The sequence below is a fragment of the Bombus terrestris genome, chromosome 10 (genome assembly GCF_910591885.1).
Source record: "Bombus terrestris chromosome 10, iyBomTerr1.2, whole genome shotgun sequence".
Classification (NCBI taxonomy): domain Eukaryota; kingdom Metazoa; phylum Arthropoda; class Insecta; order Hymenoptera; family Apidae; genus Bombus; species Bombus terrestris.
In genome coordinates, this window is record NC_063278.1 from 19383570 (window position 1) to 19399627 (window position 16058).

Consider the following 16058-nt stretch of genomic DNA (forward strand, 5'->3'; position numbering starts at 1 on the left):
CTTTTAATCGTAAAAAAAGAATGGCATGAAAATCCTATTAAATTCTAGAAGTTTTGTCGAATTTTATCAGAAATTTTATCGACTTTCATTTATGATCTAAGTAACGTAAAATCAAATGACGAAAGAAAATACTTGTTTGTTATGAGGCATACAATAGGTGCAAGGTTGTACTAATTGATATCTCATTGATTGCTGGAAATTAAAATACGTTATATCTATTTCTAAATATTTTTCAGGGGAAAGATTACGAATTATGTGATTTTGGCAGTTATTATAAAATCTATTCCAAGTATCTCTTATTTCTAAGATATAACAATGAACATCCCTTACGGTAAATTAAGGTTGAAGTTCCTTTTTCATTGCGTTTTGTACTTACGTTCTAAACAGCATTTAGTTGCGTCGGAATCAACACGATATGACGTTACGTGGTAGAAATGTAAAGAACTGAGTGACGTGATATATTACTTGAGAGAAGAATTCTCGTTTTTTTATTGACGAATTGATTTCTAAGGAAGTTGTTCATTTATGATTGGTTGATTCTATTCCAATAAAAAGTGTAATTCGCGAATAAGCTAAATAAGTCAATGTCTTATTGTTCTTTAAAGATGACTGTAGAGTAAGTCTTCAAAATCTCAATGGGAAATGACCATTTAGAAAGTGACCACGACGTTGTCTATAACGATACACGATGAGTTGCAAACTGTTACAAATGATTGTTGATACTGTTACAAATGAATATCTCCTAAATAGAATAAGTTATCAACATCCTGCTTATTAGAACACCTAGAATTATAAAGGATATAATATTCATAGTGCGTGAGATTTGTTCAAACTTTGTTGTCGAGACCAGTTTCTCACATCAAAATCACATAAAACATGAAAAGAAGGAAACATTTGCTTCTATGTAATTTTGAAATAACTTTGACAGGTGAGATTTGTGGTGTAATCTGCATATGGATATTAACTTTGATTTAACGATTTATTTAAAAATGTGTGTAAGTTCGAGACTAGCTATGAATACTTTAAATTCCGTATCGTGACGTTTTGACACAGCGAAACTAATTAGTTGGCGAGTAGTAGTAGCAGTTACTACGTATTATTGAATCAATTCCACAATTAAGAAGTCAATTTCATCTGTCAAGATTTTTTGAGCAAGTCATTGTACTCAGCAGGTCGTGTGTGGAATTTTATTTAAAACGACTGAAATGTGAATCTGATAATTCGAAATTTATTGTGTATGAAAGAAATTCACAAACGTATACTGCGAACAATGTATCCTTTGTAAATATGTGTAAATATACCAACATATCTCGACGTTTCGTTTCTCATAAAATATATTTATTTGTGGTATGATAATTTGCGTGGTGCACCCTGTTGCAAATCGTCCCAAGGATTTGTGGACGTTAATTGCCAGCATTAAAAAGATTTCAATCTGGTACTTACTAACTTACCTTTCTCCTCCCCCCCCCTCTCTCTCTCTCTTTGTCTCTTCCCCCTTCTCTTTCTCATTCTATGAGTGCATACATTCATGTTCGTGGATGTTTATATTTTGGCAGAATTTTTTATCATATGCATTTGCACGCAGCAACACAGGTATTTATCATGCATAATCTCTAACGTAATTTATCACGTATTTTTGTAAAATATTCGTAAATTTACATTTATTCATATTAAAATTTCGAAACTTTATCTCTCTATTGTATCAATTAATACTTACACATGTAGAGCAACACGTTAAAGCAGGAAGGTCTATGTAACTTTAATTAATGAGTTATTGCAGTATAATGCGAAATTATAAATAATGTATTTGCCGAGAGAAAATTCTTGTAGCGCAAACTTCCAAATCGCTAAGCTTCGAGACAATCTTTTTGTACATATAAAAATGTTTTATCTTTTATTTACTCTTTGTTTATAGTACAATGTAATTGATAATTTACTACGAACAGTGATTGTTTCACCTAAATTGTTTTCCAGATAGAATTTACACCAGAACGTTATATTATTATTTACATTATTATTTCTCACAATCCACTTTTTCCACATTTAAATTTGATTTAACACGTCTTTTTTTTATCTCTTTATGTACTCGAAACCTTTTTTGGTGCCTTTTTCTTGTATTTGTTCTTCGACTTTGGTTTAAGTTTTTTGAGACAATTCAATTACCTGCCGCTTTTTTCTTTTCATCCCGTTTCTTTTTCCCTCTCCATTTATAGAAAACCTATTTGTCGCGGAATAAAGTGGCAATGCCGAGTTCTGAGAGTCCTTTCAATACATCAAATTACGACGAATTTTCCCCGATTTCATCTTCAATACATACGTTAGTTTTATTCTTTCTTGAATTGGTGAAATTATTATTTTCCTTATGAAGGATAATTTACTTGATATATTTACATATAATGATCCTTACAAGCGTATGAAATAAAAATTGTACTACAACGAATACAAATAAAATGAAAATTTGATCGAAGATTTTTATTTAAAACCAATTTAGTATTTATTTTACATTTTTACATCGGCAATCTTCTATTCTACTTTTTCATATGCACTGTATTTTTCAACGTTTTCTTCGGTAACCTATCGACCGTATGAAAACATAATTGAGAATAACAATTTTGATACGCCATAGGAAAGTTTATATTTTAATTTCATTTCTTTTTATTTTATTCATTTTGTTCACGCGAACGCATTCAACCTGCATTATTTGCCAAGAGGATGTGTTTTTCATCTATTTCTGGCAATGTTTTCCAACGAAGAAATCACGAATCATGAAATAATCTGCTTTCAAAGTTTAGTTTGCTTTTTAGTTTAAGAATCGAAACGCAAAAAAGAATACGTAACGATGATAGTTGGTTTGTCAAGTAGGCCTGCACTTGCGGAGCATCGAAGAACCGAGGATGACGGCGGAGACGGCAGCTCCTTGTGTGCAGGGGATGCAAGGGGTGCAAACTGCTATGGCTGGTCAGGGTACATTGCAACAGGTGCAAGATGGAAAGTCCGCCGGTGGTTACTATTCTTCGACTTCCGCCGTCTACGATCCGGAATACGCCCGCATGGAGGCTTGGCTCGACGAACACCCCGACTTCGTCAACGATTACTTTCTCAGGTTGTTATCAAAATGATCACATAGTTTGAGATACGTTATTACGATATTGAATTCGGGTTGATGATAATTGCGTCTATGAAAGGTCCTTATCAAAATATAAAGGTGACTTATTATTATTAATATGTTTGCTAGTACAACAGGTACATCGTGCACCATAACGTCCATCGAAGGATACGTTTTATTCCTTGTACTTTTGTACAATATACTTTTGTAGACAGTAACAATGCATTCCTTTTTGTTAATCAAACGCATCAATTGCATTGTTTATTTATTCCGCACTATAAATAGAATTAAATCTAAATTAGTTTTGGGACATCAGGTATATCGAGTTGTAACATAAATGAGGACTTCTTATAGGCAACCGTGTAAGTGGCAGACATCGAATTTTGTAGGAGAGTGAAGTATCTTCTTTGACTTAAAATCATTTTCGAAATTTAATTTGTTCTGATCGTTGTACGGTCTTTAATGTACGACAATCCAAATTCGTCATAAAATTTTCTATTCTTTGGACTAATATAGTAGAAATTCGACAGAAAAAGAAATGCATTTGTAGAAAGGTCTGTATGTGTCATTTATTAGTTGCAGAGAAAACCGAATGTGTCATTCGTTTAAATTTGCTGGCACGGTAAGTACCGATCTTCTTTGTCCCTAGATAACTTGTATAAAACAAAAAATATATTTTTTCAAGATTTATTACAAAATCTTTATTACAAAAATATATTTTATAATATTCCGAGTAAGAATTATCATAAAATTGATAGTATTTAATATTCGATCATGTTCATCGCTTAATGGCATTTATATCGTTTTGTATATACACTATTGGAAATTTTTACTTTTTTTTTAATTTAATATTATTATTACAAGTAGAAATTGCTCTTAAATTCTGTACCACAGTGTTCCCATTGGTATGTAGGATGTTATACGATAAAAAAAACATGTTTTAATTTTTGCGTTTACAGCGTTGCCTACAAGAAACCTTCAAGTAAGTTCGGTCAAATAAAGAAAAATCTTGAGTTTAACGGAACTTACTTATGTTACGACCCAATATAACGCTGGTAGCGAATGTACCTAAGAATTGTACTTGATTGTCTTCTTGCTACTGTAGTCAATTCGTCTGTAGAATCTCGTTGGTATTTAATTAGACTTTGCGTTTGAATAAAATAACGGGAAAAAGAACGGGTAATAAAATTAAATGTGAAAATAAATGCAAATAAAGGTTGGTACAGTCTTAAATACATAAATATAATAACAATAAAAATATTCAATCCTCGAATTAATAGCGAAGGAAATAATTTTATTGAATATCGGGCTAATAGCAAAATTAACGAACAACATGTTTGCTCGAATCAAAAGTAAAACTTATCACGAAGGAAGTTGCAGCGTTAGAAAATCGTGATAAAATGACGGTTACGTAGTTGTATTTAATAATTACCGAGGTGATAAATAATAACGGTAAATTTTGTTAAATAATAGTAATAAGCAATGGTACCAAGTTGTTTCCGATATTTGCATATCTAATTCGTCTCGATAATTACTGAATAGCATTTCAGTTTGGAATATTGCATGGCCAAATAACCAACGATATATCATTTTTCTTTCTATCACTTTTTTAACAATCTTCACAGCTAATACATATACTTTTTATATATCCCGTATTCTATGAATTTTTCATTAGATGCAAATACATTTTCTCGCAATAAATCTACATATTTTGCTGCTATACATTTTCCTTCGATACTTGGTAACTGTCCAACTTATTTATTGCTCAAGTAGCTCCATGCGATATTATCAATTCATCATCGTGTCTTACACTGGCAGCTATGTATTTCAAGTAACTTTCGTTTTACCTTTTAGTTTGATATTAATCTAAATTTGGATTCGTTAGCATTGATCATAGATTTATAGAAAGTGACAGTAGTTTGTTATAATATATTCTTTAGCGAAATTTATGCATTCGCGATCATTTGTTTTCAAGTCGTATTTTTCTAGTTGCTTAAATAAGTGCAGTACGTAAAAATTGTTGCTTTATCCGAATTCGAGAAGAAATGTTGCGGCATCTTATGTCAAGAACCGAAGGTGGCTGTCAGATTTCGATGGAAAAGCAAAGTAACAATAACTTAATTACAGTTATCCGAATTACCTGCTTTAATCTTTCGAGAATTTACTATATTCACTATATTTTATTTTTTCTAATATAAGTTTTCATGATCACATGTTGAATAAAATATATGATATTCATGATTAATCATAAAAATCATAAAATATTATCTTAAAGCCTTAAAACATTAAATGCCTACATCGTTCTTTTATAACATATTTTTTATAACATTAGTTCCATCTGCATATTAGATACAATAAATGACACTTTGTGATCACGAATTTTTTTCTTTTTTGTCTAACTTTAGTGTAAAATTTCTATGGAATTATTGCTCTTAATACATATAAATAATATATAATTATATTCCTATAAAAATGTAGAATGGAATCAAGGATGCAATTTATTTTCGGATACGTACTTAATTGTATTAATTAAATTGTCATTTTATCTGAACCTCTTGTGAAGCTAAATTGCGTATTATAAATTGCGTTTTCCGTTACCCGTATAACGTATGGACTAAATACTCAACGCATAATTACCGTCCTATTTTTTTTTATTTTAAGAACAGCCTTATTATTCCTAAATACTCTTTTTATCAACCAATTAAGAATAATTCGTGTAATTATATTCCAAATATGTTACTTTTAATGGAGCGATACAAATTACAGGCATCTATTATTCATTTGTTGCTTCTTAATGTTCATTGGCTGCTTTCGTAGAGATATAATTTTCACTAATCTTCTCCTAATATCTGATGCTTGTTGTACTCATTTAAAGAGCTATTAAGAGTACGAGCGACAATAATTTACGCGTATCTAAAGCAATGTGACCAAAAATGAAACCATAACGTATAAGCTTCGCCGCAAACTAATGCGTTAATTTGCAAAAAAAGGGAGGATAAATGTTGTCAACAACTGACGATACGATGTGTTCAAGTAGTATGAGTCTTGCAGGCCGTACGGTCAGTTACCCATGTGTATAAATTTACATTTACAAGTAGCAGTTACCGGCAAAAAACATCTTATCTAGTTTTCAGTGTTAAGAAATAGTTAGTTTACCATTTGGAACTGGAAAGGATTACATGATAAACAGAATTTATAAAGTGAAATCGATAAAGGGAAAAGATAATATAATAATTGGCTTATACAATATCTCGCAGAAACTGTAAACATCTTAACGTTATCCTGTCGCGGATCGATTGATACGATAAACGCGAATTTTTTTTAGACTAACTAAATCGCACGATATTTTAATAATAAAATAAACAAGTGAAGGATTTAGGATTGTAACGAGAATTGTTGAACAGGAAAGTGACGAGACAGACGCAAAATCTAAGAGTAACTGTCACATGATATTATAATGATAAAATAAACGAGGCATTTAAAGAGTGCAAACATTGTAAGTGCCAAAATTGAAAAATTTGACTCTTTATTGGAAAGTGTTCTATATATCAGTGAGAATACTCTACTACAGAATTCAAGTACAATTTCCATCTCTAAATAGTTATTAATAATGCTAGAAAATGGTGTCACAATGTTGCCTTTATAGAGCAAGCTATATATAAGCGTCAACAAACTTTAATTAATTGTTCCTTGTCTTTTCTCATCTATCTAAATAAATTGAACATTGAGTTTTCTCTACAACTAATAAATAGCACACACAGGTTATACAGATACACTTGTCTTTTTCACGAATTTGGTCTACATTAACGTACAAGATATCATCTGCTCCTGAAAAACTCGTTTCTTGGCACTTACAGTGTATTTTCTGTAAGAACTGTTCGTTTAAGATTGTAACGTGGATCGTTCGACAGGAAAGTGACGAGACAAACGGTAGATATGTGGCTGGTCTCGCACGCGACGCCAACATCGTCGTCGAGCAGCTGCATGGAGCTATCCAGTCCCACCCATGCAGGTGGCACGTCATCTTCCGGCCGGGGTGGTTCTGGCGGATCAGGTGCCACAACGCCTGTTCGAAAAATCTCAGCTCACGAGTTCGAACGCGGTGGTTTGCTAAAGCCGATCGTGAATACGATCGACGGGACGCCCACTTTTCTGAGTGTTTCGCCCGGGGATTCGGGCCAACCAGGAGGTCAGCAGGTTAGCTCGGGAAACGCGGGCAGACCTCAGAGACGGTCCAGACACGAATTGAGGCATCTCGATGAGAAGGATCTCATCTTTGAATTGGTACGTGCTCCAATTGCTTTCGTTGATTTTCTCTTCTTACTCGTCTTCGTTTAATGGTCTGAAACACCTTTTCCTCGCGGAACACTGACAACCTTTCAGCTTCTAAACAGTTCCAATTTTATATATGTATAACGTAACGTTTTACAGTTATACAATTTTTAGCTTTTCGAATTGAAAGATTCTGCTCCCTTAATCATTAATTGCTGTCGTACGGAAAATTATTGAAACGTTATTAAGCTTCAGATATATGTATCTTATACGTACGCAGTATAACTCTTTTATTTCAACCAATTAAAGCAACGTACAGTGCAAGTAAAATTAGACCAAATGATTCGTTGATAACATTCTTCTGTATTATAAATCAAAATCCCGATAGGATTTAATTTTTTCTTTTTTCACAGTATCGCCGAAGATACGTGTTAACGGTAAATTGGAGTATAAAAATGTTGTATGTAGAATAATCCACAGAAGTGAGCGAAGCTATGATCTTGAAACAGTAGAAGATAAAAAGTAAAATGGTTTCGAACGGTGCATTACGTGATGAATATGTCTTTAACAGAGGTGCAGACCTTTTTAAGGAATTAGAAATCGTCGATATATTTGCGAAATGGAAGTATATTGTTTGTTGCATCGATCGTGTGTTTTGTTCTTTGTAAAAATATATCAGTGCAGCTGTGTCTGGAAATAATTAGAAGATTGGATAAGGTATCAAAGAAGTAGTAATGTGCTAAAATTCGGCAATTAAAAATTTGCACTTTTGTATTAAACATTTTTATAGGAAAGAGAGACATGAAAAAATGTACCAAACGTAGTATAGAATTTAAAAGTAGGTGCTTCAAAACTAGATTTTTTGTCTCTTACAAAAGATCTTCGCTTTTAGGTACATGTGCACTATGTGATACATCATTCGAAATCATTGTTTAATGAAATTTTCTACGTCTACCTTTTGCCGCTTTAAAGCTGTGATTTTGACTCATTTGCAAGAACTACATTTTTCTTCGTGACTCGATACTACAAGTTTGCTTATCGATTGTTTATATTATTGACGATATGAGAAAGCTTAGTGAAGTTACATATATTTTTTAGAATAAATGCAATATATGCTTAAATATTCTTAAATAAACTTTCTTTTGTGTATCCGGTTGAATTGTCTGATTTCTAGTAAACACTGAAATGTTTGCTTTTTAATAACAGCAAATTAACGATTATAACAAAATAATAAGATAACAAATTTAATTATTTGTTAAAAGACTTGCCAGGGGAGTATATTTTTTAATTAAATGTACGATTTGTCGATGCATTAAATATCAGTCACGGAGCATTTACAAGTAATTGCCAAAGCAATTTATAAAATTTACACACGCACAAACGTTAATTTTTCATGTTGGTCTTTAAAATCCTTTTCATCAAATACTCTACCCTATCTACGCAACGATAGCGGTAAAGAGTAAATTGATCGCAAACCTTTTCGTCTGTAATTCTCACTCCTGTTGCCTGAGTTTCGTACTGTTAGAAATAATCAACTGGTTGGATACTTTTAAACGAACGGTATAGTGTACAGACGTAATTACACGGCACTTCAACGATGTTTTTCTTTATCTTCGATTCATCGACAGCTTCTTCTAAAACCTGCAATTTACTTACTGAGCAACGTTAGAAAGTTTGGTAATTGAGTTTTCCAGTAGTAGGAATTAATTGACGCTTTTGATACAAGACTATCAAGGCGTAACTAATAGAAGGGACAGAATTCTATTTGCTTTGAAAAACTTGTACACAACAGTACGTTGGGTACAACAGTATCGTTGCAGAGAAAATGGTGTTTCGGCGTGATTTTCCTCGATGCTTGGCTTCCATCGAACAATATTCTATGACAACGAATTTGCTCGTAGGTAAAGGATATCTGTAACGAGTTGGACGTGAGATCGCTGTGTCACAAGATCTTGCAGAATGTCAGCACCTTGCTACATGCCGATCGTGGTTCTCTGTTCCTTGTTCAAGGCGAAAGAGGCGGTGGTTGCATGCCTTCTTCGCAAAATTACGATTCCTCGTCGAACCATTCGACTGATAATGCAAATTCAGGGAGAACGGGAAACGGGAGCTCCGAGCAACGTGGAACAGGATACTCGAGAAGCAGATGCCTAGTGTCCAAGTTGTTTGACGTATGTTCGAGATCGACGCTGCTCGAAATGGAGAAAAAGGACGAGATCAAAATTCCGTGGGGCACGGGAATTGTCGGTTACGTCGCCGAAAGCGGAGAACCTGTTAACATACCAGACGCTTACAAGGCAAGGGGATTTACTATTTACTTTGCAAAAACCAGTACAAGATTGTATGACGATATTAAATAGGTATTAGATAACGTAATATATATTAGACTGACTATATATGTGATTTCGAAAGTATTTCACAATCGGAGAAACGAAAAAATTTACTATTTACAGAAATAAAAGACAATGATAAGGGATTACAAGATTCCATTTGAAAATTTAGTCACAGCCTTCCTGTGCCTTATACTAAAATTCTACAAGTATCGTCTAGAACATTTTTCTGGATCTCTCTCACATTTTTAACTGTATACAGTTAACAATAACATGATCCATAGTTTTATTTATATATTATCTATTTTGATTTATACACTATAATTTTATTTGTCTGTTAACTACGTAGAAAAGAAACAAAGAGAGGACGTATTTTATTAAATATCGATGTTCTGGAAGAAATATATTATCAGAGAATAATTTAAGTGAAACTGTGTTTCTAATTGTTATTTAAGGATGGATTACCTAATCTTTGCTTTTTTAGGTACAATGTAGGAAAACTGAGCAAACGCCAATAAATTTTGCGCAGGTTAAAGTTGCGTTGGTAGCCGACTAAATTGTGCGTTACGTCTGACGTATCTCCAATATTTTCATCAGTTGTGGCGTAATACGGTTTTATTGTATAACGAAGCGTTCGTAATATTTTGGCAAATCCAAAACTCTGTGTTTGTAAATCCAAATGCAAACATACGATAAACGCTCGGGTTCTACTTTAGTGTCAAAATTTTTAGTCCGCCACGTAATGTTTGTCCAGTTTTTAATTTCTCACCTTTTTTTTTTGTATTTTCGATAGACGATGCGAAACATATTAATAACTACGGCAAACATATTTACGATTAGTAACATTCTTGCTTTCTAAGATAAGGAGAGCAGAGACATTAATTGTTTCAGTTTTGTATGTTTTAGAACCGTGCAAAAGTTTTATTCGACATTTTCATTTTTAACACCTTGAAATGTGTCGATTTCAAATCCTATTTAGATTACTTAATCGCTAAACAAATTCACCGAATATCCATATCTGGACAAATTGTAAACTCGAGGATAGAAAAAAATCAATTTAGATTATTTAGTGTAATAAATCTATGCTCCGTAATATAATCGTGACGCAGTAATTTGAATGAAAAAGACGAAAATTATACGGAACACGTTAATACATTGAATATTTTAGATCAGTATCATTACAATATTAATACATGAAATGTCAAACTAGTGAAAATTGAAAACTAATTAGAATTCACAGAGAGCATTCGTTGTAAAGACTTTAGTCTTGAAAATTTAAAATGTTTCTATTTTTTTTTTAAGTATTGTACGCTTATCGAATATTCTTTCGTCTTATATTTCGCGTACCATGAGCGTAAGAAGTATACTATCATAATTAATCTATAATTAATTAGTGTAATATTACCAATACCTCAAAAATAATTGAAATAGAAGGGTCAAAGATTATATGTAAATCAAGTAACGCAATATGTGTAAATATTACAAATTAATCTTTTTTTTTAAATATTAAATAACATAAAATACCACAGAATAATAATGTTCGTTAAAATTACATTTCGTTTATTTCCAATTGTGAATTTTATTTCATTTTATTACCTTTCTGAAGTTACGTAGTTCTATTTCTTATTCCAATGAAAACTGGTAACAGCCAAAGCACATTATTAAAGTTCTTGAAATCTTATTTCGTTACAGTTCTCCAACTTCAAACTATCGACGTTTCCATTAAATTCTTTAATAATCAATTACTCATAACGTTTTAAGACGTCGTATTTCTGAAGTATCTAAGTTTAATTAAATACTTAACTTATTTTAGTTTTAATTGCCGCGCAACTAATAACTATCAAGAACTACATTTGAGTTTCGTACTTATATATCAATATTTAAAAGATCTTATTTTATTTATGTATCGTTGTTCTATTGTACTTTCTTTGTATACCATTACCAACGATAAGTGACAGCAATTATTAGTCCCTAGACATCAAATCTACGTATTATCAGTTATAATTTATTTCTCTATGAAGAATTGAAGATTTGTTATAAAGAATTGGTTCGTCGATTTTACGTGTATTGCAAAATAAAATTTAACTGCTAGATCGGTACAAAATATTAACATTTTGACTCTGTATCAAGGTAAATAACAAATGTTTTTATTGATATTTACATATTTACAAGCTATTGTACGGTTTCTTAATTTTGTTCCTCTATCTTCTTTAATATAATGTAGTTCCAAAATTTCAAATCTGTTTATAGTTTATTATTGTGTCGATGCAATAAGTTACTATACATCTAAACATGTGTTAGTGGTCACAATTGTACGAACGATATCAATAGTCGATGTACATTGCTCGAATAATTGAAATCTATGACACGTACAATTTCTAACTAATGATACAATGAAGACAGTGTTCATTGTTCCAATAAAGAATCGTATGCGTCAACAATAGCAAAGCACTCTTACGTAACTTTTATAGTAGAAGCAAAGAGATGTATAAAAGACGTGTGTCGTTCGAATAATTCGAGTGGAGCTGTGTATATATACGTTTGCACAAGGACTGGGTTTGAAAATTAGCGCTATTCCTCGAATCAAATAACTACCCAAAGCATTATTTATTGTATCCTGTAATTATTCCTTATATGTTAATATATATGATATCTTCTTAGGACGCGAGGTTCAATCGTGAAATTGATGCATTAACGGGATACAGAACCAGAGCCCTTTTATGTATGCCAATAAAGGATTGCAACGGAGATGTTATTGGAGTTGCACAAGTTATCAACAAACTCGGTGGTGAAAGTCAATTTACTACGCAAGACGAAAAGATTTTCGCTGGATACTTGCAATTCTGTGGAATTGGATTAAGGAATGCGCAGCTGTATGAAAAAAGTCAATTAGAAGTGAAAAGAAATCAGGTCAGTTGATGAAGAAACGGAATACTCTGTAACTGGTGAAATTACACGCGTGTAACGAGTAACAAATAATGAAACAATATAAGGAATAATACATAAATTATTCATAATCTCGTGTTTATGATCTTTCCATTTTCTTTTGTGCCTTTGATACAAGCTGGTGATTTTAAACGCGTATTTTATTCGCTACTGTAGGTTCTGTTGGATTTGGCTAGGATGATTTTCGAAGAGCAGAGCACGATAGAACATATGGTTTTAAGGATTCTAACGCATACGCAATCCTTGATACAGTGTCAACGAGTACAGGTAAGCGCGTTCTCCTTCTCGGGTACATACGTACTTTGTATCGTATACAGGGAAGAGAACATTTTTAATGTAAAATCCAATATTCTGTACAGGTTCTTCTCGTGCATAAGGCATCAAAGGGCAGTTTCTCACGAGTGTTTGATTTCGAGGCGAACGACCTCACCGGCGAGGATTCAGATTCTCGCACTAGGTGAATGAAGTTTGTAATTACGTTCTCATTTCTCTTCACTCAATTACCAGCAATAATTCAATTTCCTCGGAAACCTTATATGTATTCGGTTTTGTTCACGCAGTCCATTCGAGGGCAGATTCCCTATAAATGTCGGCATCACTTGTTATGTCGCTACTACCGGCGAGGTAAATGCACTGGTTAACAGAGCAATGTATTATCATAATACTTTGTCCGATTTCACAATTTATGACCGAAAATATTTTATTGCGTTTCCTTAGACCGTGAATATACCGAACGCCTACGAAGATCCAAGATTCGATCCTTCAGTAGATGATGGTTCTGGTTTTAGACATCGTACTATTCTCTGCATGCCCATCAAGAACTCGTCGGGTCAGATTATCGGCGTCATTCAACTCATCAACAAGTTCGACGATCTTCTCTTTACGAAGAATGACGAGAACTTCGTCGAGGCATTTGCTATTTTCTGTGGCATGGGAATTCACAATACGCACATGTAAATATGCAAGAAATAAATTATTGAAATCGTTTGATAATTAATCGATTGGAACGAATGAATTCCCTAGGATTGATTTTGTTTAACCATTTCTTTAGGTATGAGAAAGCTGTAATAGCGATGGCGAAACAGAGTGTCACGTTAGAAGTGCTCAGTTACCATGCTTCCGCATCATTGGAAGATGCACAAAGATTAAGAGTAAGTCTAGCTTTATAAGTTGGGTATATTAAGGATCAAACGTATTTGACTCTTCTTTTATTTCTTCTCCAAAGAATTCGAAAATTACTGTTCAATGACGTCCACGTACTTTATATAGCACAAAATAAATCCGATTCCCAATTCTAGGGTTTAAGAGTGCCTTCTGCAGCGTATTTTAAATTGCACGATTTTAAATTCGATGACATTCATATGGAAGACGATCAAACTCTAACAGCTTGTCTTCGGATGTTTTTGGATCTTGACTTCGTAGAACGTTTTCACATCGACTACGATGTTCTTTGTCGCTGGCTTCTTAGTGTAAAAAAGAATTACCGAAACGTCACATATCACAATTGGCGTCACGCGTTCAATGTTGCGCAGATGATGTTTGCCATTTTAACTGTGAGTAAACGTAATGTCATTACGTTTAAATTGAATGAAATTATGTTAAAAACGAACGATAAATTTGTATTATTTTTTAGGCCACGCAATGGTGGAAAATTTTTGGGGAAATTGAATGTCTCGCGTTAATTATTGCTTGTTTGTGTCACGATTTGGACCACCGGGGCACGAATAATTCTTTCCAAATCAAGTAAGTACAAACGTTCCGAGGAGAAAACATAACTTTGCTTAAAAAATTAAGGTAATACAAAGGGGGAAAATCTTTGTCTAACAGAGCATCTTCGCCATTGGCGCAGCTTTACTCAACATCAACAATGGAACATCATCATTTTGATCAGTGTCTTATGATATTAAGTAGTCAAGGAAATCAAATTTTATCAAATTTATCTCCCGAAGAATATTCTCGCGTGGTAAAAGTTCTCGAAGAAGCAATCCTCTCTACCGATCTAGCGGTTTACTTTCGAAGAAGAGGGGCTTTCCTTACCTTAGCTCAAGGTGGAAGTTACAATTGGGCTTACAGTGATCAGCGAGAACTTTTAAGAGGGATGTTGATGACCGTATGTGATTTGGCAGCCATAACTAAGCCTTGGGATGTTGAAAAGAGAGTGGCAGAATTAGTTAGCAGCGAATTTTTTGAACAAGGAGATATCGAAAGGCGGACTCTCAATATCACTCCTATTGTATGTATCGCTAAATTAAACTTTAGTATTTAATTATAACGTAGTTATAAGTAACAGGAAACAATGTAGACATTAACCTAGTTATAAAAGACAGTAATTAAAATAACAGCATTAGATGTATTATGTATCTTTCTAAGTGAAGTTTTTGTAGAGAAATGAATTTCTCTATCGCGCATTATTAAATATAATATAATATTAAAGTACTAGAAAATCAGACCTAATGATACGTAACATTTAAAATTGAAACGATTAATTCTTTGATTTTTGAGTAATTGTATACAAAAACAGTAAGAATAACATGTTATGGTAAAGCAAAAATTCTTGTTCTTACTAATAAAAATCTGTAGTATCAACTAAAGGTATATTTGATAGAAGTCATTATTGAATTTTTATAGATAAACCATTTGCTACTTAATATATTTTGTTTTATTGTAATCCAGCATGATATAATACATTATTTTATAACTAATGATTTTCTAATTATAATTACTACTAACAGTTAGAAGTTATTTCTGCTTACAATATTGTACATATTACAATTACATAGTTAATTATTCATGATTAAAAAATAGCACCGTTACTCATATGATATTGCAGGACATTATGAACCGGGAAAAGGAGGACCAACTGCCAATGATGCAAGTTGGCTTCATCGATTCGATATGCCTCCCTATTTACGAGGTAACTAGCTTTCTACGCTATCGACAATAGCAAAATACCATCTAAAAAGCAATCATATTTGTTACAATTTTTAACTTATCGTTAAATCACATTATCGATCATTTAAGTTAATACACCAATAAAAGAAATATAGTAATAGGGTAATCCAGACAATTGCGTCAAGTTATAACTCCGTTACCGGCACAGTTGCAGAAATATATTAAGAGAGAAAGATCATGTTTTTTTTAGAACTTAAATGGTACATGTGTAATCAACAATTACGTTATTTTTTTTAAATGTAAATGCATACATTTTTTCACTTAGATACTCTTGTCATTCTATGTAAAAAAAATCAATACTTCAATAAGTATAGTTGTAAAGAAACTATTAATAATCGTGATATTTAAAAAAAAATCTTTATCGAAGGAGATTCTCAAACGCTTCATGGCGATTCATCGCTTCAAATCCCATAAATTCTGCGGCGGATGCAACGCAACGGATAATATTGCAG

At 32.7% G+C, this 16058-nt stretch overlaps 1 protein-coding gene across 15 annotated transcripts in view; it reads left to right on the forward strand.

The window, feature by feature from the left end:
* The window catches only part of LOC100644530 (dual 3',5'-cyclic-AMP and -GMP phosphodiesterase 11), a 146746-nt gene that overhangs the window by 125848 nt on the left and 4840 nt on the right, over positions 1 to 16058 (forward strand). For 10 of the 15 annotated variants that reach the window (XR_002308130.2, XR_002308129.2, XM_048409719.1 and 7 more), the window contains 13 exons: positions 2860 to 3103; positions 7018 to 7390; positions 9280 to 9675; positions 12370 to 12618; positions 12811 to 12921; positions 13014 to 13111; positions 13215 to 13278; positions 13372 to 13607; positions 13706 to 13805; positions 13953 to 14207; positions 14288 to 14397; positions 14482 to 14887; positions 15485 to 15568. Coding sequence is in view for 13 of the 15 variants with exons in the window: in XM_048409719.1 (XP_048265676.1) it covers positions 2860 to 3103; positions 7018 to 7390; positions 9280 to 9675; positions 12370 to 12618; positions 12811 to 12921; positions 13014 to 13111; positions 13215 to 13278; positions 13372 to 13607; positions 13706 to 13805; positions 13953 to 14207; positions 14288 to 14397; positions 14482 to 14887; positions 15485 to 15568 (2726 nt within the window). In the remaining 2 variants the exon portion in view is untranslated. The remainder of the gene's footprint in view (positions 1 to 2859; positions 3104 to 7017; positions 7391 to 9279; positions 9676 to 12369; positions 12619 to 12810; positions 12922 to 13013; positions 13112 to 13214; positions 13279 to 13371; positions 13608 to 13705; positions 13806 to 13952; positions 14208 to 14287; positions 14398 to 14481; positions 14888 to 15484; positions 15569 to 16058) is intronic. The other 5 variants (XM_003398546.4, XM_048409722.1, XM_048409723.1 and 2 more) reach the window with 1 other exon arrangement.